We start from the raw sequence: 26,584 nt of genomic DNA, 5'->3' as shown, positions 1-26,584 counted from the left end.
CTGGAGAGAGGGAGCCCTGTCTTCTGGGACTCTGGGATGGGGGCGGGGAAGGGCAGGTGAACCAGTCACAGCTCCAGTGCTACAGATGCTCCTGTTCTTATCCAGATTTGACACATTTTCTGTAGTAAATGTTTCATTTGCTGTGTAGCCTTAAGACAATTTCCAGAGACTTTAAACAGTTGTCTGGGGTTTTTTTATGATTTGCACTAGGTATGGTTGTTTGGTCCATGAAGTTCTCATGTCATTTCGGAAGCAGTTCCTCTACATTGTTTTATATTCTACTTTTTCACTTTATATATATGAGAAGAAATTCCATGGGCTTTTCAAGCCTCTCCAACCCACTGGGGTCTTAAAAGTGCACAAAATCCCATCAGTTGAAAAAGTCAAAATCTATTTCATCAATAAATGCCTCCCCCAGTGAGTAAGGACAGGAGGGCCCTAAGTGAGCATCACTGGCCACGTCCTCAGGGCTGAGTCTCAGCATGGACTTGAAGCCTGTTTTAGAGCACGCTGTACTCAGGCCTTCAGAAACCTGCCAGACAGGGTCAGAAGATTTCCTTCTCAATTTCGCACAACCACTCTTCAGATGGAAGTCAGAGTCCTCAAGGACCCCATTCACAATGCAGCTGCTTGGCCCCCACGTTGTCTGGACTGCCCCGGGTGCCATGAGTAATTGCCAGGGCCTGATGGAGATGCAGGTCTGTGTTCTAAAGATCTCCCCTTTTGGCAACATGACTTCTGCAGACCCTGGCAAGTCCACTCCTCAATGATGAGAACTGGCTTGCAGACCACACATGGGGCAATTGCAGGGAATAAAGGTCACCTGCTCCTTAACAAGATGCTCCCATAGGCTCAGCCTCCAGTGAATGAGGTCAACAGCTGCCACCACAGTGACCTCAGTGGCAGGTCCCATAGACCCCCGCAGGATATCCTCTGCCAAGGATAAAGGCAGCTACCCTCTAAGAGCTGCCCTCAGTACAAACCCTGTGTACTCCCAGGTTTTGTTTGCTGAGTAGTCAGGGGTGAGGTGGCCAAAAAGAATTCACACTTCCATTGACGACCCTTTGCAACCCACAGAAGTGCCTCTGCTAAGGCCACTGTACAAACAGCAGCTGCTTGTTCCGTGTCGTGTTTTGATATGGACAGTCTCTCCCTTTCCTGCAGGGCAGAAACAGCGGCTCCCTTCCCACTGTCTCCCAGAGCCTTGCATGGCACCCAGTGCAGAGTGGTTCTGGAATCAGAATGGGCTGGAGGGAGCAAGTTACACAGAGGCCCCATGAGAGAAGCCATCAATGACTTAAATAATGTGCATTTGCAGACACCTTCATCCCCAAACCTTCCTCTCTTGCCTCCCCAAATTGGGCCCTGCTCACACTTTCAGTCCCACCTGACCCACACAGCCATGTTCTTGCACATCGCTGGGCTTTTGCTCATGACACTCTTCTCATGCAGTGGAAAACTCCTACTCGCCCTTAAAGATTCAGCTTAAAAACCCTCTCCATCAACCATCAACATTCCTCAAAGTCCCCGGAGGAACCTACCTCTCATCTGCCTCACTCACTGTGCACACTGCATTTGGGCCTTGCATAGCTGCCTCTCCAACAAGTCTGGGAACCCTTGGGGGTCAGGCTGTGCCCTGTATGTCTCTGTGATCCCCACAGCTCTCAACACAGTGGTGCAAAAACCTTGGCGGACTGAAATGATTAAAGACACACCCCACCCCAGCCACTACAGCCCCCATGAGTTGCTGGCATTCACTCTCCTCACTTACAAGTAGTAATGTTTTCACGTGACAAAGGGTATGGACTGTGGCAAATGTGTACAACCCACACAGGGCTCAGCCATCATCTGGCCGTAGTTGCCAACACTTTGTACACACAGTCACACACACACTCAGGAATATGCACTCACATGTACACACATGCACACTAATGAACATATGCTCACACATATACACACAAATATACACTTTCACACACACTTATATACACACGCATACTCATGGCGTCTGCTTCCTATGAGCGGTCATTCCCACACGAATTCTAATCACCTTTGACAGCCAGTCCAGGCCTGAAGCTGAGCCACAGGGAGCCTTTCAGGGCTAAGGGTTGATTCCTTCTTCAAGGGGTGAAGCAGGTGGGGTCTTCCAGAAAGGGAGGTGGGTGTGTCCAGAAAGGGAGACCTGTGGGCCACAGCTGGGTTTGCCCAGAGAAAAGACTTGGGGAAAAGTCCTCCACCCCCATGAGGCAGGGCTGTGGCTGCACTCCACCACAACCACCATGATGACCCGAGTACTAAGGCTGCACCAGACTGAGCGCTTGGGCCAGTCACCCTGTTAGAGGACCCCGGCAGCCTTCTGCATGCCCGAAACTTGCCACAGTCAGGAAGGGACCCGCTCTGGCTAGAGGAAACCCATGCAGATCCGGGGTCCAGAGGGGCTCCTCAAGGCAGTTGTCACCTCTCAGGGCTGGAGTCAGAAGGGCAGCAGGCCGAGAAAACAGAAAAGACCACTCATCAGCAAGTCCCCTTATATTTCTGAGCCTCAATTTCCACATCTGCAAAATGGGGCATTAATAATGATTGTGTAAACTGATGAAATGTAAGAGATTTTTAGATAAGGAAGCTCCTAGAATACACACACTATCCCTGCCTCCAATGCACACTCACATGTACACACCAACACACATACACCCTCACACACACGCTCACACACATACACACATACACCCACACAAGCACTTTCCCTTTATGGGCCTGGCACCCTAGATGCTTCGTGCCCTGGAGAAAACACATGGAGAAGTAAAAACTGAAAGAAGATTCAGATAGGAAACACGAATAGATACCCTCTTACTCCCTAAATAATTACTTCTCTTTCACCTGATCAAGGCTAAGTGAATGTTGATGTCCCTTCCTTCCTTGTGAGCCTCTGCAGGGTTATGTGGACAGGCCTCCTGGCTCCCTATCCAGCTCCTTGATCTGCCCACACAGCAGTGTAGCTGCACCCACTTGCCCTGTCCCTGGTGAGGGAGCTCGAAACTCCTGCCAAGTTTGGAGTCTGCATAGCAGAAAAACACAAGCTGTCTCCAGAGTGCATTCCACAAGAGCAGCATCTGGCTGAATTAGGGCCTGACGCTTTACCTAGCCTGGAAACAGTGTTTGAGGGCCCTGCCCTGGGACCTCCCAGCCTCTAGGACACCCCTTATTGGACCCTCACCCCATCCCCAGGAATCCAAACCCTCACAGAAATCTCACCAGGCCACCCAGGACCCCTGTCCCTAGGGAGGAGGTAGCAGGTCAGAAGACAGTGCCCAAGAGCTTGGGAGGTGGCCAGGGTGTGACTCCAGGCTCACTCCCTACTCGGAGCAGCTTCCAGGACTTGGGTTCCAGGGCACCTAGGAGGTAGCTGCAGGTGTCCCAGTCCGCTTTGGGGGGGGGGGGGTTCCATCAGCACATTTCAAACTTTTCTTCAAGGATGCACAACCAGGAGGTGCCTAATGCGAGCCAAGGGGCAGGGCTGCACCTCTACCATAGCAGCCTGGACCCCAGTATCCACTGAACACAGAGGCACCACTGCAGGCCAGATGGCCTGACACCTGTGGGCACGCTGACCTCCCAGGCTCCACACAGTCACCACGTTAGGCAGATGGTGTCCCATCTCGGAGATAGCTGGCCAAGGCTTGGGTGGTGGGGATCCCAACCATTCATGCCTGGCCGAGGCTGCCCCAAGAACGTAGAGTAGACTCAGATTCTGTCCCCCACACTGTGTTCCCAGCGGGGTCAGGCTCGGGCCACCCACCCAGACCTCCGGTCCAGTGGCATCCACCATGCAGGTCCCCAGTGCCAGAACCTGCCTGCCTGGGCATCGAAGGGTCCTCTAAGGGCAGAGGAACTACCAGGATCGTATCTGTCTCCACTCACAGGGATCCAGCAAGAAGATGCTGGATCCAACAGCCCACATGCAAAAGACGCAAGTCCACAGGACTGGAACCTGGACAAGACCCTGGCCAGAGGCCTGGGGATAAAGCCTCTCCACCCGCTCTAGGGACCCCCAGGACCAGCATCTGCCCCCAGCCGGACCTGGCCAGGGCCTCTCGGTCCCCAGAAAACCCAGGCAGGGGTCCTAGCAAGCCCAAAGCAGTTGCAAAGAGAAAACAGAAGAGAAAGAAATCTTCCCCATCATCCTCAAACCGACGGGTCAGGGGTGGGAAGTTCCCAGGGGGGCTGCCAATAACTAGGCAACTTTCTCCTCCTGACAGGCCCCTCTCCTATTGTAACACCCTCTGAGCCCCCAAGCACTGACATTTTGGGATTCCGGAACCTCAGGAGTTCCCTATCTGTACAATATGTACAGGGGACTCATCAGACCCAAGAGACGCACCATCTCTCTGAATAACACGAAATAAAACAGGAAATTCCAGAAGTAAGGTAACTTTACTCAGATAAAATGCAGATGGTAGCAGATAGAGGCCACAAGCTCATGGTATGCCATTCCAGAGGGCCCCTCACCCACAGAGGAGCCCCAGTAGGAAGGAGGCCCAGGCCCCATCCACACAACAAGCCCTGGTGAGGGGCTGTGACACACCCCCACTCCAGCCTCTGGTCACGGACACAGCCCATAGTGGGCACAGCATCATGATGGAATGGACTCTGCAGGCCACGCGTGGCTCCTGGGAACCCCCCAGCCCCTCCCTTCTCCTCCCAGCCTTTCCAGCTGTCTTCCCACCAGGAGGGCCCGGAGTTCACAGGAGTTCACAGCACGGAACATCTTCCACAGCATGGAACGTCTTCCAAGAGCCCCTGCCTGTCTTTCTGTCTGGATGTAGGCAGGGGCCGGGGCTGGGGCAGGAGCCAAGGCAGGAACCAGAGATGGGGTCAAGCCAGGAGTTCTAGTCTAAGCAGGACCTAGACTGCAGCTAAGGCTAGGCTGGATTCTGTGCTAAGAAATGGCATAGAAACCTCCGGGCAGAGGCTGCGGCCCAACCTGCGGAGCACAGGACACAGCAGGTGATTTCTGCGCCCAGCACATAAGCTCTGGCCTTATCACATTTTCCTTCACTGGCCCTAGAATGAGCAAAGAGCTTGGGCGGATAGCCTGAGCCTCGGCCAGGGAGCAGGCTGGCCTCAAGGGAGCAGGTCAGCCCAGGAAGGGAGGGGTCTGCCCATGACCACGTGGGGTGTGGCCACGGTAGCTGGAGATTGGCAGCACCCATCCGTTCTCCCATCCCCAGGGAACTTTCTTCCAGCTTGCCGGGTGTGCCCCACTCCATCTCACCCAGACCCTCACAGCAGCGTGTCGGTGCGCTTGCTGCGCCACACCACCAAGCCAGCCATGGCGACAGTCAGAACAACAGGGATAATGATCAGCGGGATAAGAACCTCATCTGGGGGGTCCTCCAAGTGGACCTTGTCCAAGGTGCAGTTGGAGAAGAACTGCCTGTGGATGCCGGTGATGAAGCCCTGGGCCAGGGGGTTGGGCCAGTAGCAGCCCACGATGTTGGCCTCCATCTCAGTGCAGTTGGTGAAACTCTCATAGTACCTGCAAAAGCAGAGGGAGTGAAAGCCAGGCTCTCGCCATCCCCCCTCACACCTGACCTGACCTGAGGCCAGGAAGATGGGTGGGGTGGTTTGGGTCCAGTCCCATTTGACCATGACTTGCTGCCTTTGAGGCCATGAGCTCCCAGGATCCAGGGTCTCAGCCCAGCTCCCCTGGACCTCTAAGCACTACCCAGGTCTGCCCAGAGGACACCAAGCCACGCTTCTCCAGGGTCAAAGGGTGCCTGGATCACGGCCGCTTGGACCTGCAAAGCCTTCATCATCCAGGATACCCTAAGAGCCCAAGAGGAGGTTCTCTCTGAGGCCAGGGGCAAGCCACCTCCTGATCAAGTCAGCCTGCCCTCATGTGCCAGGTGGTGGCCAAGTGGGAGTCACACCTGTGAGCCCCAGTCCCTGCCTCTTCATCTCTCAGAAGTTGCCTCCTTCGCCCCATCTAACAGGATATGTGGAGCCCCCTTCTGTGGGTCCCCCCTGTCCGTGAGATCAAAGATGGGAAGGGCACTCAGCAAACCACCCATGATGCTCCATGTCCACCCAGCATAGGCTCTGGACAGTCCTCATGCTGACCAAGGGCTATAGCCACAGAGACCCAGAAGTCAACTCAGCATAAAGGACTTCCCAGCCACCACCTGGTCCAATGGGCAGACTGTGGAGGTGATGACCTCCCTGTCATTAGGGTCTGCAAGGCCTAGAGTGGCAGCCACTCATTCAGGATGTTCTAGAAGAAGTTAGATGAACTCTTGCCCAGATGCCAGCCCCTCTGTCCAGGGCCAGCACTTCCCCACGCCTGTGCTGCATGAGGACAGATGCAGGAGTGTGAAGGGTCCTGCCTTGGCTTCCCCATGGGAAAGTAGCCCATCTCCTCCTTCCTGTGCTGTCCCAGGAGGGAGCCACTGATCTGGCCCATCAACAGGAAAGAGCTGCTTCCTGCATGGAACATTATCTGGGCATAGATTTCCCAAAGCATTAGAAAGCGGTGGGAAACGGGGACTCTGACCCACTCCACCCAGGGTTCTCCTGGTCTCCCAACCCCATGCCCCAGGAAGGGTCTGGTGAGCCAAGGTACAGTTACTCAGACCAACTCCTGACTGATCCAAGGCTGGCTCTCAGCACCTTAGAATGTAGGTCAGACACACACCTGTGCCTTTCCAGGTAGTGTCGGCAGAGAACAGCCAGAGCAAAAGGAACAGCCTCGAATCCAAGTACAGAGCTGTTGGCTATCCTGGGCCTCAGGCACGATGCAGCCCCTAAAACATGCCCAGGCTTTAGAGGCACCTCAACAGCTAGGTCCATGGACAAACCCTCATCTCCCCTGACCTGCTTCTCCCACAGGGCCTCAGATTCAGTGGCCTGCTGTCCACCCCAACCCCCTGCCAGCGGATCCAGGAGCTGGGGAGCCATCTAACAGCACCGTGCAACAGCCTTCACCTTCTGAAGTTCCCAGCATCTATGTGCGTGATGAGAGTCACATGCGGTAACCTCTGTGCCTCCGAAGTCATTCCACTGAACTGCCACCCAGGAATGCCACCCCCAACAACCATCCCCAGGGCTGAGACGAGCCAGACAGACCCTGGAGAAGACCCTCTGTGGACAGCGAGTCTACAGAGCAAGAGGAGTGATGTGCAGCCCCAGAACTGTCCCAAGAGGAGGTGAGGCAGGGCTGAAAGCCCTGCTGTTCCCAAACCCTACTCCCAGCCAAAGCTAGGCCATATGGAGAAGCCCACGGAGCAGAGGTAATCCCAGAAGACAGCATGGACAGTGGCTCCAGGCCCAGGTTGCAGAGCCAACGTGACGGGGCCTCTCCAACTCCAGCTCAGCCACTCACCATCTTTGTGATATGGGCCATGTCATTTAACCTCCCTGGACCTCAGTTTCCTTGTCTGTAAGTGGGTTTAATAACACTTACCCAATCAGGTGGCTGAGAGAACCAAATGAGTTGAGGTCCATGTGCCCCAGCAAGTGCCTGGCACAGAGCAGGTCATGGGGTGAGCCCACCCCAGCTGTTAGGTTTGGGGCAGAGCTGAGCACAGCACCCATCTCTGTGGATCCACGAAATCTGCATGTTTGTCACATTTCTAGAGAAGCCCACACTCAGTGCTTCTCTAGAAAACCAGGAACTATTTATGATTTATTCATCCCCTGGATAATCTGGGGCCTCCCCACTCCTCCTTCAGTCCGGCTCCCGAGAGCACTCTCTCTAAAAAAGATGCACCACAACCCAGGATGGGAAGGAGAGGAACCTAGTAGACTGGATGCCGGACAAACCCCCCAGTCAGACTCCCTCTCCCCCGACCCACCTCTGGGGGGTTTGCCCACCTTGCTTTAGGTTTCACCACCTGAGTGTGTGTTCCCAGGCAATACAGTGTTGCATTTGGAAATCCCATAGCAATGCTCCTTAAATGGGTACAGAAGGAGCCCATTGCTGCTGTTGGAGGGAGGTTCCCCGAGAGTACACACTTTGGTTGCCCCGAGGGGCAATGAGACCCCTCCCCAGGGAAGGCCACAGGTAGACAGGCCATGGGCGAGTTTGGGGAATAGGGTCTTCACAGCCATGACTCCTGATGGGACCGTCATGTGGACCAGTCCTACTGAGGGGAGCAAGCCACCTCTCCTCTAAGCTCACCAAGGCCCCCCCTGCTTCAGTGGGAACCAAAGCAGAACGAACATTCAGGGGAAAGAGAGGGGTGTCCTTCGTTCTTGACTGAGCTGGGTTACAGGGCATGGGCAGGCAGTCGCCGTGTCAGATAAGCATCGGGTGCCCTCCACGTGGGCCAGGCCACCCCCACCCAGTGCGTGCTGCCACGCTGGGGCACTGCCCTCGCTGAGGCTTCCCTCTCCTGCCTTGGCTCTGCTCCCCAAATCTCACAGCTTCCTTTGTCGTGGTTTGCTCCACATCTTGGTGCACAGCCGCCAGAGCTTGAGAAAGGTATGTGGGAATAAGATGCTGGAGATGCCACACATCTGACAGTATTTTCGTTTCTCTCTATTTAGTGGACAAATTGGCAGGAAATAGCACACTAGCCGAGAAATCACAGTCTGAAATTCTCAGGTCCTTGCATCCCACAGTCCTCGGTTTCCAGGGCTGCTGTAGGGGAGCCTGAAGGCCTCTGATCCCCTCATCTCCAACCTGGAGCTCATTTTTTTCCTCCTTTTGGATAGGTGTAGAAGTTTTCCTTTGTTTCTACAGCTCTGATATTCCAGGATCCATGCGGGACTTTTTCCTCCCTCGTGTCAGCACTGGGCAAGCCCTCACCGGCTGCAAGCTCATGCCCTCAGCCCCTGGCAAGGGCCCTTTATCCCTCCATTCTTCTGTTCTCTTTCTAGAATTCCTACTATCTTGGTGTTACACCTGGACTGACTACTGACCTCCTAATCGTCTTCTCTCTCTCTCCTATTCTGGGGAGATTTCCTCAACATCTCCCTTCCAATCTTTCTATTCCATTTCACTTCTGTCGCATCCTCCATTTCTAAGGCTCTTTCTTTGTTCTCATTCATCACATGAGAGATAGTTGTTTGCCCTCTGAAGATACCAGTTGTGACGTTTGGCGTTTTCTTCTTGGTGCATGGCCCCGGGGTTGCTTGGTTCCATCTCTCTGGTCTCTGTCCTTCAGGGTCAGAGCCTTAGATCAGATGTCCAGGGACCCCGCTTGGACACTTGTGACGGGGAGTAGGGACTGAGAGTTGATGAGACACTGGGACCCTGCAGAAAGGCTTGTTCCCAGAGCTTCCAGGAGTTGGTGGGGGGTCACTGCTTCTAGGTCCTTCCTCTTGGATGGTCTCACTCTTCAGAAAGGACAGCTCCAATCCTACCCTAGACCACCCTCCTGGACCCAGTGGCAAAAGACAATGCATGTCAGCCGCTTTCTCCAGCCTCCCTCTCTGGGACACTATGACACGTTCTCAATTACATGGGAAGGCCCAGAAACCCTGGTGTCGCCAGCTCCAAGAATACACCTCCAGTGTCCAGCTGGGGTGGAGGAGGGCTCTGGACACCTCACTGCTTCTCAGCCACTCTTGCCACTCTCTTGGGAGCTGGTGCTGCCAGCCGGGTCTCAGGAGGCCTCCGCAGTGTCAACCTGGCTGTTCCCAGCTCCCCTTTTCCAGCATCAGGTCTGACTTCACCAAGGGCGCTCAGTCAGTGGCTCTTGCCCACTCACTCGCTGACTCCTAAATGCCCATCGGGTTGCCTCCACTCCTGTCCTCCCAACCCAGGGCTGGACGTCTCTATTTAGTCTCTTTACCGAGGCTTTAGCAGGTTACAGAGAAGAGTGAGACCAGAAGCTATGAAGCTATGACCTCCTCCTCCCTGACTCCACCCCCACCTGTGGCTCCATTCCACGCCTGTGTCCAGGCTCACTGAGGACCAGGAGGAGCCTGCAAAACCCTTTCCTGAATCCCAGCACCCCTTCCCAGCAGACTCAGAATTCCGTTCCACTTGGTTCAGCAAGCAGTTCCCCCAGGCAGTGGGGCTGCAGATGTGACAGCCTCAAGGAGCCCCCATCTGCTGGGCCACCAGAATGGCCAGGGCCGGGGAGGCTTCCTGGGGCAGGGCCATGGTCAGTGTCTCTACAGAGGGCAGAGGCTGGGGTGCTAACATGCAAAAGCAAGAAGCCAGCACAGTTTGGGTCTGGCAGCAGCCACCAGGGAGTGGCTGCAAAGCCACTGGAGTGGGGTGGGGCAGAGGACTGTGAGGCCATGAGTGATTTCCAAGGAGGTAAAGAGATAAAAAACTTGGGAAGCTTCTAGAACAAGGGGCCCTCCCTTCGCTATGGGGTGTTGTCCACAATTGCACCTGGTATAAACCATTGGAACTCAATTCCTCTAAGTCCTCTGACCACTAAGAACAGATCCAGCCGTGACTGGTGCTGTGAGAAAGACACACATAACAAGGTCCACCCAGCTCCGGCTGCAAGGAGAGGTGGAACACCCTCCAGGCAACGCATCCCCCAGGCCAGGGCACCCCCCGGGGTAGGGTAGCACCGGCCCCAGGCCAGGCCACTCCCAAACTGGACACTCCCTGGGCAAGGCACCCTCCAGGCAGAGCACCTCCCAGATAGGGCACCCCCAGGCCAGGGAACCCCCGAACTGGACACTCCCAGGGCATGGCACTAATCTGGAACAGGAGGAAAAGCAGGCATGGGGAGGATTCCCAAATAACAGAGGAGAGGGAGAAGCAGAGACACAGTGTAGAATTGCTATAACATCAGAGTGAGGATGCGGAATGGGAGATAGGAAGCTGGCAATGCGCTGTGGGTGTGGGGAGCACAAATGCCGCGGGCAGGGGTGGGGCACGGGTGGGGTCATGAGTGATGTGCCAGCGGGATGTGGGTGGGGTGGCCAGAACCAAGAGCCAAGGGCAGAGTGTGAATAGGGGCGTGGTTGGGGTCCTGGGCAAAGTGTGGGGCAGCACATGAAAGGGCTGTGGGCAGCCTACAGTGGGTTGTGGGTGGGGCATGGGTGAGGCCTTGGGTAGAGTGCGGTCGGGCTGCAGTCAGGCAGTGATTGGGCAGTGGGCAGCCCTGTGGTCAGAGCAAATCCCACGCCCAGCAGTGGCACTCACACGATGAACTCGGACAGGTTGCACCACTTCCAGACGTCCACCTTGCCCATCATGTCTGCGAAAGCCTTCCCACACAGGGGCAGCCTCTCCAACAGGCCTGTCTCGTTGCAGCCGCCCGCTCTGGGACACCCACCTGGAGAGGGGACAGTCGTGAGAATTCCACTGCAGTTCACACTGGGGGTGCCAGGACAGGGGAGGCCCGAGGGGCCATAACTTGAGGACTCACTAGCAAGGCTCCATTTGCAAGCCTGAGACCTTTCCAGTGGGGTCCTCCACCCTCCACCCTGACCTACCTGTCAGTGCAGAAAGGAGGCTCCACACAGGGACCTGTCCTCAAGACAGGACAAGTCCACCTTTTCACTTTACCGCCTCACAGGCCGTGACACAGGGAGGCATCAGGCAGTGAGACCCTGGGCCAAACTCCTTGGGAGGTGGTGAGAGGGTCTCGGGCAGATCAGGGCTGGCAAAGAGGCTCCCGTTCCAGCTTAGGAGTCCCAGGAGCCTGGGAACATCCTGAGGACTCTAAGACCTGGGGACCATCCCAGTGCCTGCAGGGGCAGCAGAGGAGGGCTCCAGGCCAGTAGGGACCACCCCCTCCCGGTCAAAGCCCCCCTCCGATTCTGGGAAAAACCAGGGGCTGAGGCCACTGCAGGGACTCATATTGCCAGCAATGGGAATGAGTCCTTTGGACTTTCTCAGGGTCTGACACGAGCTGCTTGTCCCAGGATTTCCCCACTGCCCTTCCCAACCTCTGCCCACCAAAACATCCCCTCCCCTTCCACCTCATGCCTTTGCTCCACACATTTCCCCATGGGGGATATCCTCCCTCTCACTGAGCAGCGCCCCCTGCCCTTCAGGGGCTGTCTCCACGGTCATCCCATTTCCAGATGACAGGACCTCCCTGCTCCTAAACTTCCCTCACCTGACCTCTGCTTTGGCGCTCATCATATACTCAAGAGAGAGCCCAGGCATATGTGTCTGGGGTGTGTGTGTGTGTGTGTGTGTGTGTGTGTGTGTGCGCGCGCGCGCGCGCGCGCGCGCGCATGCACAGCCCTGCTGTCTGTGTCTTGGTGTGTGTGCATGTGTGTGTGTAGGTGCACAGCCCTGCCATCTATGTCTTAGTGTGTACGTGTATGTTTACATATGCATGTGTGTACACAGCCCTGTCATCTGTGTTCCGGCGGCCGGTGCTGGGCTAGAGGAAATACCATGAAGAAGCAGACAAGAAAATGGTTCCAGATTGACAGGGGACAGACCTGGCTCACACCCACACTGCACTGGTTACCAGCTCAACCTCAGTTTCCCCATCCGCAAGATGAGGGATACAGGCCCCACCCCACAAGGAGGTTGAGCTGGCTAACTTAGGTCTGAAATGCTTAGTGCCACCATCCAGGAATGTATCATTCATTCATTCCCTCAATAAGTCTTGGCTCAAAGATAGGGAAAGCAGTGAGCATTTCAGAGTCTGATCTTCTTCCATGCGTGTGGCTCACCATGGGCACTGAGCAAGTGCTGAATAAGTCACTTTAATATGGAAATGGCACATTTAGACAGGACCACCTTCTGGTGCAGTGACCTGCTCCACCAGACCACAGCACCCCAGACACTCCTCAAGAGGCATAGCCTGCTTAATCCTAACATTAGGGAAGACCCTGGGAGCCCCTTGGTTGAACAAGGGCCTGACGCCAGCAAAAGGGAGTGGCTTGTCTGAGGCCAAAGGAAGGCTGGAGGGGTCCAGATCCCAGGGTTAAGGGAACTGGCATGCTCAGCCCACCCCCACCTGCAGCAGGACACCTGGAGCACATACGGAGGACAGGTGTTAACTGGAAGCCCACAGAGGAGAACACAAAAGGGCTTGCCAGCTGTTCAGGGTCATGGGTTCCCAGACTCAAGGCACCTTCTTCCCTTTGTGACTGCCCAAACCTATACCTCAGAATACAGGCTGACAGCACTGAGAAGGGCCCCTGGGGGTCACAGCTGGTAAAGTTGGAGAGGGGACTCGCAGGTCCCAGAAGCCTGTGTAGGCACTCGCATCTCCCCTTCTGTCCATGCAAGCTTCCCCAGGACCCAGGGCATCTTGAGGCCCCAGGGAACCCCGGGGATGGGAAGCACACAGACTATGGCTCAGTGGTCGGCCCGCTGCCATGTGTAAGCAGATGGCAAGGACACAGGCTGGGTGAAGTCCCCACCACGGCCCCTGGACACAGGGTCAGTGACTGGCTCTCCCAGAACAGGTCTTTCAGGGCCTTCTGGCCACTCTGCATGGTTTTCAGCACCTGGAATGTCCCTGACCCCCACATTCACTTGTCTCATCAGCACAGCTGCAGGCCTGGCTTCTCTGAAAGGCCACATACCCCACTTAGGGCCCTGGTCCCCTGAGTGAGCCTCTGGGGCACTCACATCTCTTCACAGAAGGGCCATGTGCTCATGTGGTCATTCTGTATCTGTCCCATCCCTGCATGTAGCACAGGTCCCCCACATGGTCCCACAGGGTCTGCACATGGAGATGGTGGCTCAGTACCCACTGTCAACCCAGTGAATTTTATCCAAAGATTAGCAAAACATGCTGGACCACCGCTGTCATGTGTTGCGAACTATGTTGGATCCTTGGACAAGGGGAAAGGGAGAGGATCTGGTTCCTGTCTTCAGAGGACCTGCCATGTGGGGTCCAGGGGGCAAGAGGAAGACATAGGGATCTCAGTCCAACTAGGGGAGTGATTGAAGGTACAGCATATAATAGATGGGGCAGAATCCAGGACAGAGTATCAGGAAGTCTTACCAAGATGCACAGGCCACACAGGGGCTGCGTGTACAGGCAGCCACAGTCAGAAGGAGACCTGAGCTCCGATGTCAGTGGCAGGAAGGGGGCATGACCAGGGCTGCATTAGGGCCACTGAAGGGAATGGTGCAGTAGCTATCGGGGGCTAAAAAATGCACAGGCCCCATCAGGATCATCTAAGAGGACTTGAGCTGCCCAGGTAGCAGGAGGAGCATGGAGCAGGATGGGTCCAGGTGCCCAAAGCAACACGGCTTCAGCAAATACCAGTCAATGGCCCAGAGACGGGCCAAGAACAGCAGCCAGTGTGGGGACAGTGGCCAGTCGCACACCTGAGGGCTTGCTGAGGCCAGGGGAGTCAGGAGGTCCCTGAGGACCCAGCCTGTACTTTCCCTGGCCCCTAAGCCCCATCACCTGTCCCAGGCATCACAGGAGCCCCCAAGGGCACTATAACAGCCACTACACAGATGGGGAGGCTGATGCCCAGAAAGGTCTCCCAGGGTCACACAGCTCTGGGGTAGTCATCTGTGCATGCCGGCCTGCTGTCTTCACCCACAGCACCCAAGACCCTCCTGGCTCACTCCTCCAGCCAAAGCAAGGTGCTCCTCATCCTGTCTGCTCTCATTGGGCCTTGTCCACTTCCTCAGCTGGGAGTGCCCACTCCCATCTCCCTAGGAGGAAATCCACAGCCTCCACCAACACCCCCACCTCACCCCTCTCCTTGGCGGCTGGGCCCCACTGCGCCCCTGCTGTCGAGACTCTGCTATGTGCATCTCCCCTCCTCCCAGCTCAGGCCTGGTGTCAGGAGGTCCACAGCAGCATTTGTGCCATGAATGCGAGGACCCCAGGATGGTAGCCGTTGAAGCAGTGTGAGCTGTGGGCAAAGAAGCTGACAGTCCCCAAGGGAAAGCAGGTGCCCTGGACAATCAACCCCGCTCCTTGCAGTCCTCCCCACACTATCATAAGTGGCAGAAGCCTACAGAGGCTAGCTTTCCCACAGTGGGCAGTCAGCTCCATGCTGGGGTTTCCTCCGCTTCCCAAAGCCCATGAGGGCTCACTGGGCACTAGGAAACTTGGGGGTAAAAACCACTGCCCACCACCTCCTGCTCAGCCATCCACAGACACAGCTGGGACCTCACAGGGACAAGCCCACTTGGCCCCCAGCCACCTCAGGGCATGTGTCCTTCCTTCCATAAAAGCGATGTTAGAGAGGCCACACCTTCACCCAAAATCCCACAGTTTGTTAGCGACAGCCTGGACAATAGCCCAGGGTCCTGACACCCGGGCACCACCCACAGCTTCTGATGGACACCACTTGCGGTGGTTTTTGTAAAAGCCTTATACAAGCCTCACTATATCCTTGTAGAGAAGATAAGCAGACACACGTCCATGTCCAGTCATATGGCAGATGTCTGGACAAACTTTCTACTGAAAACAACTGAAAGCCTGGATAAAGTATAAACAATACATTCATAAAATCATCAAGGAGCTGACAAGATGGCAAGAAATTATCAAGCTAAAGACGAGATGGAGCAGAACCCAGGGGGCCATGGATTTGTTGCCCTGGAGGCATCTTCCCAGCCTGGAAAACTGGGGGTGGATAAAGGCCAAGATGAGAAGTCCAATGAAAGGCCCCATAAACTGACATTCAGAGGCAGGTGAACCAGAAATAACTCTTCACCCTCGGCCAACTAGGAGGAATGGGACCTGGCACTGAGCAGGGAGAGGGACCCCTCTCTGAGAGGTCATAAGCACAGGCTGACCTTCTTGTGGATTCATAGCCCAAATTCACATGACCCGGATGGACCCAGGGAAACCCCAAGTTTAAACTGATCACCATGGACAGGCCCCCGCAGAAGCAAATAAGCCCAAACCCTCTCTAGAGGGGGGCACCATCATTGCAGCCCTCAGAAAACTGCCATCATTAACTTGTTGTAAGTTGTAAGTTGTACAACTTTGTTCTTTGTTTTTTTTTTGAGACGGAGTTCACTTTTGTTGCCCAGGCTGGAGTGCAATGGTGTGATCTCAGCTCGCTGCAACTTCCACCTCCCGGGTTCAAGCAATTCTCCTGTCTCAGCCTCCCAAGTAGCTGGGATTACAGGCATGCGCCACCACGCCCGGCTAATTTTGTATTTTCAGTAGAGACGGGGTTTCTCCAAGTTGGTCAGGCTGGTCTCGAACTCCTGACCTCAGGTGATCCACCCACCTCAGCCTCCCAAAGTGCTAGGATTACAGGTTTGAGCCACCGCGCCTGGCCAACTTTGTTCTTTTTCATGATTGTTTTGGCTATTTTGTGTCCCTTGCTTTTCCATAGAAACTTTAGGATCAGCTCATCAATTACTGCAATGGGCCAGCTGCGATTTTGATAGGGATTGCATTGAGTTTGTATATCACTTTAGGTAGTACTGACATCTTAACAATTAAGTGTTCCAATGTGTTAACATAGGATGTCTTTCTATACCAATCTTACAACTTACAACATGGCAACAGTAATCAAGATAGCATGGTACTGGCATAAGGTTAGATAAATAGACCAATGGAATAGAATTCAGAATCCAGGAATACACCCTCACACTTATGATACATTGATTTTCTACAAAGGTACTAAAACAATTCACCAGGGAAAGAATACTCTTTTCAACAAATTGTACTGGGACAACTGGATATACACTTGCAAAAGAATAAAGTCGGACCCTTCTCACCTCATACACGAAAATTAACTCAAAATGGATCACAGACCTACATGTAGAGCTAAATTATAAAACTCTTAGACCACCCAGCTATTCGGGAGGCTGAGGCACAAGAATCACTTGAACCTGGGAGGCGGAGGTTGCAGCGAGCTGAGATTGTGCCACTGCACTCCAGTCTGGGCAACAAAGCAAGCCTCTGTCTCAAAAAATAAATAAATAAAAATATAAATGAATAAATAAAACTTTTAGAAAAACACAGGAGAAAATCTTTGTGCCCTTGTGTGAGAAAAAGTCTTCTTATACATAACACCAAAAGCCCAAGAAACAAAAGAAAAATAGATAAATTAGACATATCAAATTTTAAAACTTCTGTACTTCAAAGGATAGCATCAAGAGAGTGAAAAGACAACACACAGAATGAAAGAAAATATACGCAAGTTGTATATCTGACAAAAGACTTGTATCCAGGTTGCATAAAGAATTCTTACAACTCCATAATAAAGGGAAAAATAAACCAATTTAAAATGGGCAAAGGATATGAATAGTCATTTCTACAAAAATATATACAAATGATCAATAAGCACATGAAAAGACAATCAACATCATTAACCATCAGGGAAATGCAAATCAAACCACAGTCAGATACCACTCACACCCACCAGAACGGCCATCATCAAAAAGGCAGTCAGACGTGATAGCACACACTTGTAACCCCAGCCACTTGGGAGGTTGAAGTGGGAGGATGGCTTGAGGAGTCTGGGGTTGCAATGAGCTATGATTGCACCACTGCACTCCAGACTGGGCAACAGAATGAGACCCTGTATCAAAAAAAAAAAAAAAAAAAAGTGTCAGTGAGGACATGCAGAAATTGGAACCCTTATATACTACTGCTGATTGGAATGTGAAATGAAGCAGTCACGTTGGAAACTAGTCTAGCAGTTTCTCAAAATGTTAAACATAGAGTTACCATATGACTACACAGTTCCACTCCTAAATTTATACCGCACATGTTCGCACAAAAATTTTTACATGAAGGTTCATAACGGCATCATTCATAATAGCCAAAAGATGAAACAATGTCCATCAGCTGATGAATGGCTAGAATGTGCCATATCCATGGGATACAATATTATTTGTACATAAGAGTGAAGTGCTAATACATACTACAATATGAATGAACCTTAAAAACATTCTGCTGTGAGAGAAGCCAGTCACAAAATCTCACATATTATATGATGCCATTTACACTAAATGTGCAGAATAAGCAAATCTAGAGACAGAAAACATATTAGTGATTCCTTAAGGCTAAGGGGGTTGGAGGAAATAGGGAGTGACTGGTAATGGGTAGGGGGTTTATTTCTGTGGTGACAACAATGTTCTATAATTGATTATAGTGATAGTTGCAAAATTCTAGGAGTGTACTAAAAAATATTGATGTATACTTTAAATGGGTGAATTGTGGGGCATGTGAATTATATCTCAATAATGCTGGCTTTTTAAGGCATAATAAAAACTTTTTCAAACATACAAAAGGTGAAAGGAAATATCACCCACACACCCAAACTACAAGTAATGTTTAGGATGTCATTCAGGGACAAGGGAAGCCTATCGGAAGCCAATATGGACCTATGCAAAGGAATGGAGGACATCAGAAATTTTCACTATGTAAGTAAATATATAGAATTTTTCTCAATGTTTAAATTCTGTAAAAGATAATAATCATGTATTGTGAGATTTATAACTTTGGTTTAAGTAAAACTTATGACAGCAATGGCACAAAGTTCAGGCGGGGAGAAATGGCAGGTTCTTAGGCTATCAGTGTAATGTCACCTGAAGATAGACTGATAAGTTAAAGATGTATACCATAAACCCTGAACCAACCACTGGAGTAACAACAACAACAAAAAATTACATCCAATTAGCAAGGATGGAGGAGGAGGAGAAGGGCAAGAGGAAGAAGAAATGGAGTAATAATAATAAACACTAAGTCCAAAAGAAGGCAGAAAAGGAGAAAAGGAAGGAAAAGAATTGATGGTATAATGGTAAATTTAAATCTAACCATATCAATAATCAGACTGAAAGTAAATGGTCTAAGCACTTCAACTAAGAAGCAAAGATTGTCAAATAAGAACAAACAGTAAGGCCCAACGGTAGGCTGCCAACAAGAATCCAACTTTAAATGAAAAGACTCAAATATGTTCAAAATAAAAGAGTGGGAAAAGATACATCTTGCTACCACTAATCAAAAGAAAGATGGAGTGGCTATATTAATATCAGACAAAGTATGTTTGGAAGCAAAAAATATCACTAAAGAGGGTCTTTTCAATACAATAAAGGGTTCGATTCATCAAGATGACATAGCAATCCTAAACATTTATGCACCTAATAACAGCATCAAAACACACAAGGCAAAAACAGAACTACAAGAAGAAAATGACAAATCCACAATTTCACAATTACAATTGGAGAATTCTTTTTTTTTCTTTTGAGACAAGGTCTCACTCTGTCACCGCCTCCTGAGTAGCTGGGACCACAGGCATGTGCCACCACACTCAGCTAATTTTTTTGTTGTTGTTATTTGTACAGACAAGATCTCATATCACCCAGGCTAGGCTCCAGCGGTCCCTTGCCTTGGCCTCCCAAAGTGCTGGAATTACAGGCATGAGCCACCGCACCCAGGAGATAGTTGGAGAATACTCCTCTCTCAATAATTTACAGAACAAGTAGATAAAAATCAGGAAGCTATTAGAAAACATGAACAGCAGAGGAACAGAGGTGTCCAGGGCACAGGCAGGAGCACAGTGGAGCTGGGTATACTGTGTGTGGAGGGGTGGGGTACACACCTTTGTGGGTGTAAAGGAAAGAAGTGACTTTGGAAAGGTAGACCTAGAGCGAGGTTGGAGCAGGATGTACAGGTCTTCAGAGTTTATTTAAAGTCTAATAGAAAGGCAGAAGTGGGTTTTCAGTCACAGTACTCTCCCACTTAACCCAAACAGGCCCTCAGGCTTCACATCATGGAATCCTGGGCAAGCACCAGCCAGGAGTGAAGCCGGTGTCCCTTCAAGAGAAGCCTGTACCATCTCTGCAGGAAGGGAGGCCTATGTCCTTCTGAAGCTTGACCATGCCACCCTCCAGATGCCCCACAGGTACATCTGCCAGAAGGCGGAGACCTCATCCCATTTAGTTTCTGATTTGCTGTGTAACTCCAAACCGGGCCCTTCACCTTTCTGGACCTTTGTCTCCCCATTTGTAAAAAAGAGTGATTCTGATTCTGTGTGTTTTCATTGGTTAATAATTGTGCACCTACAAAATCTCTGTCAAGGTTAGTCTCCATCGGGCCCCAACTTCCTATTCCCACCACTGCTGACCCCAGCCTCCAGCTTGTCCCAGCCATGAGCTGCTGCTCCAGGACCCTCTGGCTGCTGGCAGCACCTGCCCCTCCTCCTCCACAATCAGACTGTCCCCCATCACCACAGCCTCCTTCCTGGACACCAGCAGCTCTCACTTCTGTGGGTCCCAAGCTGTTGACCCCAGGTTCTCTTGTAGCACAGCTCTAGACTCTGAAGTGCTTTGAAGGAACCAATGAGTAATAAGAGACTCAAAAGTGAAACCATTCTTCTATGAGGCTGGTGGGGACCACCATTCATGAACCCACCCAGAAAGCCCTGAGGCTTGAGGGCTCTATCCCTAGTTCCTCTGAGCACTGTCATCTTTCAGGACAGCCACCAGAGATAGGACAGACCCAGCAGAGTCAACTGTACAATAGGCTCACCCAGGCCACAGCCCAGGCCTATTGCATGGGAGCCTCCGGAGTGTGAAACCGAGAATTCATGTTTGTTAAAACCCCCAAGTGATTCTGACGTAGGGTCAAGTCCGGGATTGAGAGATGGAAAGCAATGTGTCTCCACTCAGATGTGCAGACCATCACCTGAAGACCTCAAACAACGTAGATTCCAGTCCAGCAGGCTTGGAGGCCAAAGCACTCCTCTCTGCAAGCCCATTCTGCAGGTCCGAGGACCACACTCCAAGGAGTAAGGGCATGGGGGATGGAAGAGCAGCAAGCAGGAGCCAGGAGGCTCTAGGTGCTCACCTTGGCTCTGCCCCTGACCCTGACACTCACTCACTTGCCCCCCTGAGCCTCAGTGTACCCATTCAGAAATGGAACCAGTGGCACCTACCTGGTAGACCCTTGCCACATTTCTCTTTCCCTTCAGCCTGGCTCTCCATCTCCCTCAGTATTGACCAGTGCTCCCTGAATGCCCTGTTCTAAGTGTGGCCCAACCCACCAAGCCCTACAACAGCCAGACAGGGCAGGTACTTCAAGACTGAAACTCTGTGGCAGGGTGGGTCAGCTGCCTGCTCAATGAGACACGGCAGGGGAGTCAAGGTTCAAAGCCGGGGCATCTGCCCACAGAGCTGTCTCCAGGTGGCACGTCACCATTGCCTCAGACTGACGCCCTCACTCCAATTCCCACCCTTGGTCTGCCAAGCAGGGCTTCATCCAAGGCTCACCTCCTTGCCCTGAGGGCTCCTGGCTAGAGTGGCCACACTTAGCCCTGGCTCCCAACCCCCACCTTCCTTTCCTTCTCTCCCAGTGGGCATTTCCAAGCCCCATGCCAAGCCTGGGCTCTGCATCAGATTCTGGAGTACAGGTCAGCATCGATTCTGGGAAGGGCCTGAAAAACATCATGCCCTCTTCATCACCTCCCTCGGTTTAGAGATGGGGCGATGGAGGCCCAAAAGAAAGCAACTTTCCCAAGGCCTCCTTCTGCCACCCTGCTCAGCGGCACCTGCCTGCAGGTGAAAAGACAGTCCTAGGGCCAGGCGCGGTGGCTCAAGCCTGTAATCCCAGCACTTTGGGAGGCCGAGGCGGGCGGATCACAAGGTCAGGAGATCGAGACCACAGTGAAACCCCGTCTCTACTAAAAATACAAAAAATTAGCCGGGCGCGGTGGCGGGCGCCTGTAGTCCCAGCTACTCAGGAGGCTGAGGCAGGAGAATGGCGGGAACCCGGGAGGTGGAGCTTGCAGTAAGCCGAGATAGCGCCACTGCACTCCAGCCTGGGCAACAGCGTGAGACTCTGTCTCAAAAAAAAAAACAAAAAAAAAGACAGCCCTGGCATAAGTGACCAAGGGATGCAAGCCCCAGGGACCACGTGGAGCCAGATGAGAACTAAGGCCTGTGCACCTCCACCCTAAAGCTGCCCCTGCCTTGGACTCTGAAGGTTCACCTAGCTGCTCTCCACATCCAGCTACTGTCCTCATCCCTGGGCCTGGCGTCATTCCCTAACAGATTATCTCAGAACCCTTGGGTGGGTCTCCTGAGCTCGGCCCACCATCCCAGTGGGCACGAGCCAGGCTAGCCCCACCCTGTCCCTCCTGGCCAGCGCCCACACCTGCAGCCTGGTCCACCTGGACCCCTAGGTCTGAATCTGAACCCCTAGATCTGGACCCCTTGGCCTGGTGCCCCCTCAGCGTGCTCTGACTGTCACCTATCAGACCAAGACCCAGCCCAGTTCTTCTTCCTCCTCCGCCTCCCTCTCCTTCCCCTTCTTTCTTTCTTCCTCCTTCCCCCGTCCTCTTTACCCTCCTCTCCATCCCGTTTCCTCTCCCCTCCTTCCTTCCTCCTCATCCTGGAAGTTAGAACGAATCTGAACCACTGCCTTCTCCCCCCAAGCCCATTCCTAGCAGGTATTTGCCGCAGCCAGCCCAAGTTGTGGCTGTTCCTACAGCCCACCTCCCTATACAGGGCCTGCATCTGCCACATTTTCACATTAACCATGATGCTCTGAAACACAGCTCTGGGACAAGGTCCTGGTAAGTATCCATTACCCTCTGGCAACTATTATTCTCCCTGAGCCCCTGATCTCCCCCGCTGAGCCAGGCAAAGATAGCATCAATTCCACACCACCCCCAGTGCCAGGGCATTGCCCAGCCCCTCCCCCAGGACTCTACAAACACCCACCCAGGTGGCATAGCTATCTAAAGAGAAGGAGGGGTCCCTGACAACATGCCCCTCCCTGAATCTCTGCATGCCCCAAATCTCTGCATACCCCAGAACCTCCACATGCCCCATGGCAAGGACCTGGCCTGGGCAGATTGTAAATGTGCCTTTGAGGACCACAGGCCATCCTCAGGCAGGTGTTCTGAGATAACTTCTCTGCCCATGGAGGTGCTATGAGGATGCCTGTGACAGCGCCAGCCCTGGGCCTGCACAAGGCAGGCACCCTGAGAGACCAAGTGTCCTCCCAGGAAGCTCATTTCTAGTGCACATGAGGCTTGAGGGGCTCCCAGCAAAACCTGACAACCCACCCAATGTTAGAACAATGGTGTAAAGACAGATTCCTGGCAACACCACAAAAGAGGGTCATTGCCAATCAAGCTACTGGCTGCATTAGTAAAGGTCGCAGGAACTGAATCAAAATAGAAATCCATTTTGGTTGGTTTCATTGGGAGACAAAGAACATGCCGGCCTGTGTTTCTTTTGTCTCAGGGACTTCCAGACGCCGAGAGATGATAAACAGCCAAACAGATGCACTTCCGCGAGAAAGGGCTTTTGTGGCTAGTCATTTGGAAATGAAACGCAGGCGCTCTCCCCATCCTTAACAGAAAGAGCATCGATCAGACTGGCAAGTGGCTGCCATGGGCCATGGTCAGTCGACCTTGGGAGGCTGTGGATTCTGGGTGGTTCTGCCCCTGTTCTCTGTGGTTGGGCAACTTCCTCTCAACCCTCCAGACTTCTGTTTCCTTATGAAGAGTAGGTAAGAGCATGGAGGTCAGATAACCTCCAAGGAACCTCCAGTGCCAAAAATCTATGGGCCTCTTCTTGGCCAATCACCACCATCAAGTCTTCTTTTTTTTTTTTTTTTTTTTTTTTTTGACAGAATCTCGCTTTGTCACCAGGCTGGACTGCAATGGCACAATCTCGGCTCACTGCAATCTCCGCCTCCCAGGTTCAAGTGATTCCCCTTCTCAGCCTCCCGAGTAGCTGAGACTACAGGCATGCACCACCACACCCAGCTAATTTTTTGTATTTTTAGTAGAGATGGGGTTTCACCATGTTGGCCAGGATGGTCTCAAACTCCTGACCTCGTGATCTGCTCGGCCTCCCAAAGTGCTGAGATTACAGGCGTGAGCCACTGCCCCCGGCCTGCCACCTCCAAGTCTTTAATTCACCAGAGTTACTGCTATCCAACCACGGCCCTTGGGCCCACTTGATTCAGCAGAATCAATGTGACCACAGGTAACATGGTAGCAGGACATCATTTAGTGATAAAAATGGTGGTACCATGTTCACATGCTTGCACACACAGGCACACACACTATGGTGCTCCATCTTTGGGTGCTGTGAGTGAGCCTCATGAGGCCCAGTGCAGTCACTGGTGGGTGCCTTCCTACACCTCCCCTTGTTTAAGCATGAATCCTTCCACCCCACAATCCCATGCCCAACACAAGATGATAAAGACTAAACTGAATGGAATCAAACTGACGGTCTCAGCAGCCCTTTGCAGGTTGCTACTATTACATCTACATTGCAGCTGGGAAACTGAGGCCAGTGAGTGCTTTGTAATCTTGGGATCATGATCGGGATTTTCACCCAGACTAAAAGAGTCCAGTCAAGGGCTGGACTACTGGCTGCATTAGTAAAAGTCGCAGGAACTGAATCAAAATAGAAAACAGCAAAGCATCCTGCTGAGTAGACAACTGCTGGACTTTGCATCCCCACAGCCCTGCACAGCATCAAATGCTTTCTGGAAAAAGGTTTGGAATTCTCAAAGAAGCCCCAGAGGTCAGCACCCTCCCTGCTGGTCCCCCTGAGCCAGTCCTCACTCAAGAGGAACCCACCCAGCTCCTTCCTTCCAGATACAGCAGCATCCAGGGCAGATGTGGGCTCCAGTCCCACCTCTGACACATCAGCCTGGGACCATGAGCAAGTTTTACCTCTCTCTGAATCTCACTCTGGCCAGGCAAACACTGGGAGGGTCTGCTGAGAAGCTGGGCCTGGTCCCCATTCTGGCCAGGGAGCATGAACCCATGTCCCATTGGAGGGGGACAGTCAGGACCAACACAACAAGACAAAGAAGTGACCCTCAGGAACTGGGTCCACGAGAGACAGGATTATTAAGAGGAGGGATTCTGTGCAGGCGGAAGCCTGTGGTCCTTCTCAATTCCATACTGGAGATGGTCAGGAAAGCCTCAGCTTCTCCCAGAATGAATTCAGAGGACCTTCCTTCCATTATAGTGACCAAGATCTCCACCTGAGGGGAGCTCACTGGAAGTTTGCTGAAATCCCAAATCAGCATGCTCCTGATTTCAGAAGCTGCCACGCACCTTTGCACTTCAACACAAAATGAACCACGTCCTAGGCTCCAGCCCTGGAACACCAAATGAAGCCACACATGTTCTGCACACCAAGACCTCTTCAATGGAAGGAAAATGAACATTGAGTTTGGTCCACCGTTTTCCCACCTCCCTTACCAAATCCCAAATCATCAAAACAGGCCCAACGCTGCATCTTACAGTCAGGGAAACTGGGGACCACCAGACCAGGGCCCTCCCTCACCAGTGTCCCCCCAGAACTGGCCAGGCTCAGTCGCCACTTAGTGGACTCCAGCCCTCAGCAAGCACTCTTCCCCAACAGCCCTTACACACATTCTCTCTCTCTCTCTCTTTCTCCCTCCCCCCCCTCACTTTCTCTTGGATAATTTCTTTAGTAAGGTAGTTCAAAATAAGCTTTTAGTTTAATCTGTTTCCATTTTGTGAGCAACGGTTCTCCCCAGAGTCCTGATTTATTGCGGAAGAAGACATTAGGAGAGGATGGCTCAGAGAGTCGCCCCGCTTCCCCTGTCAGCCAGTTCCAAGACACACACAAGCGTCCACACACTGAAGGGCCCTGGGAGGACCAGCTACGCAGTCCGGAGTCCACCCGCCCACGCCCCTGTGAGTGGTGGGCAGGCACTCAATGCCAGGACAGGGAGCTCACTACCTCACCGACAACCCATCCTAGGGGGAAGGGGGAAGGAGCCAGACCTGGTCCGCCTCCTCTCTCACCCACCCTGAGGCGACCCCAGAACTGGGGCGTGGGGGGACATCACAACTAGGAGGAGCGGGGACTGCCGGACCCCGCCGGCAGAAGAGCCCGGAGGGGACCCTGTGCCTCCCTTGCCCGCCAGAGTTCTTTGCCTTCAGCTTCTCCCGGGTGAACCCTCCCGCAGAGCCTGGGGAGCCCGCCAGGGTCGCTGTGCGCCCCTCCCGAGCTCAGGGGGAAAGGAAGGACTGCGGCGCAGGTGCAGGAAGGCGCGGGTCCACGCGGGTCCGATGAACTCCGGGAAGTGGGGGCGCCTCCGGTGCGGGCCGACGCCCCCTTACCGCAGAGCAGCAGCAGCAGCGGGAGAAGTTGCGGGCGCCGCCGCGCTCCAGTCTCCATGGCTGGCCGGCCGCGGCTGGGTCACGCTTGGTCCGGCTGGGGGTGCAACCGGGGACGCCCGGATGGGGTTGGGGTGGGGCGGGGCCTCAGGGAGTCCGCCCCCAGGCCGCACCCCCCAGACCACGCCTCCAGCCGTGCCCGTTACCTCCAGATGTGGGGTGCAGGCCTTGCAGGCGCGCCGGGTGGGAGGGACAGGGGGCGGCTGGAGTCTGGGCTGGAATCTCAGCGGGGGTGAGAGTGGGGTGAGGGCTGGGTTTCGAGCTGGGGACTAGCTGAGGTAAGCTGGGGTGCCGGCTCTGAGGGCGGGACTGGGGTGCTGAGCTGCAAAGGAGCGTTTTGGGAGCAGACTGCAGGGGCAGGCTGGGAGGTGAGCTGGAGTGAGAGTGGGGGCCGGCTGATGGTAGGCTGGGCTGCAGGCTGGAAGGACTTGGGGAACTTCCGTCCAGGCTGGGGGCAGAGTGTGGGGGTAGACCGGGGAGGGAGCTGAGGTGTGGATGAAGCGCGGACTGATGATGGCCTAGAGGAGGCTGCGGGTAGACTGGAGGAAGGTGGACCTGGGGGTGGGCTAGGTGTGCCCTG

At 53.3% G+C, this 26,584-nt stretch overlaps 1 protein-coding gene across 1 annotated transcript; it reads right to left on the bottom strand.

Moving 5' to 3' along the window:
• Positions 1-4,412: 4,412 nt before the first annotated feature.
• On the bottom strand, positions 4,413-26,063 carry LOC105494231 (receptor activity modifying protein 3). The gene is given in 6 exon segments (XM_011762533.2): positions 4,413-5,084; positions 5,087-5,209; positions 5,212-5,322; positions 5,325-5,536; positions 11,114-11,246; positions 25,948-26,063. Coding segments are annotated over 6 exon segments (660 nt in total). The 5' UTR covers positions 26,006-26,063; the 3' UTR covers positions 4,413-5,061.
• Positions 26,064-26,584: the final 521 nt, after the last annotated feature.

The sequence above is a fragment of the Macaca nemestrina genome, chromosome 4 (assembly GCF_043159975.1).
Source record: "Macaca nemestrina isolate mMacNem1 chromosome 4, mMacNem.hap1, whole genome shotgun sequence".
Taxonomy (NCBI): domain Eukaryota; kingdom Metazoa; phylum Chordata; class Mammalia; order Primates; family Cercopithecidae; genus Macaca; species Macaca nemestrina.
Note: the sequence above shows the minus strand (reverse complement) of the source record. Positions and strands in the feature narration are given on the sequence as shown.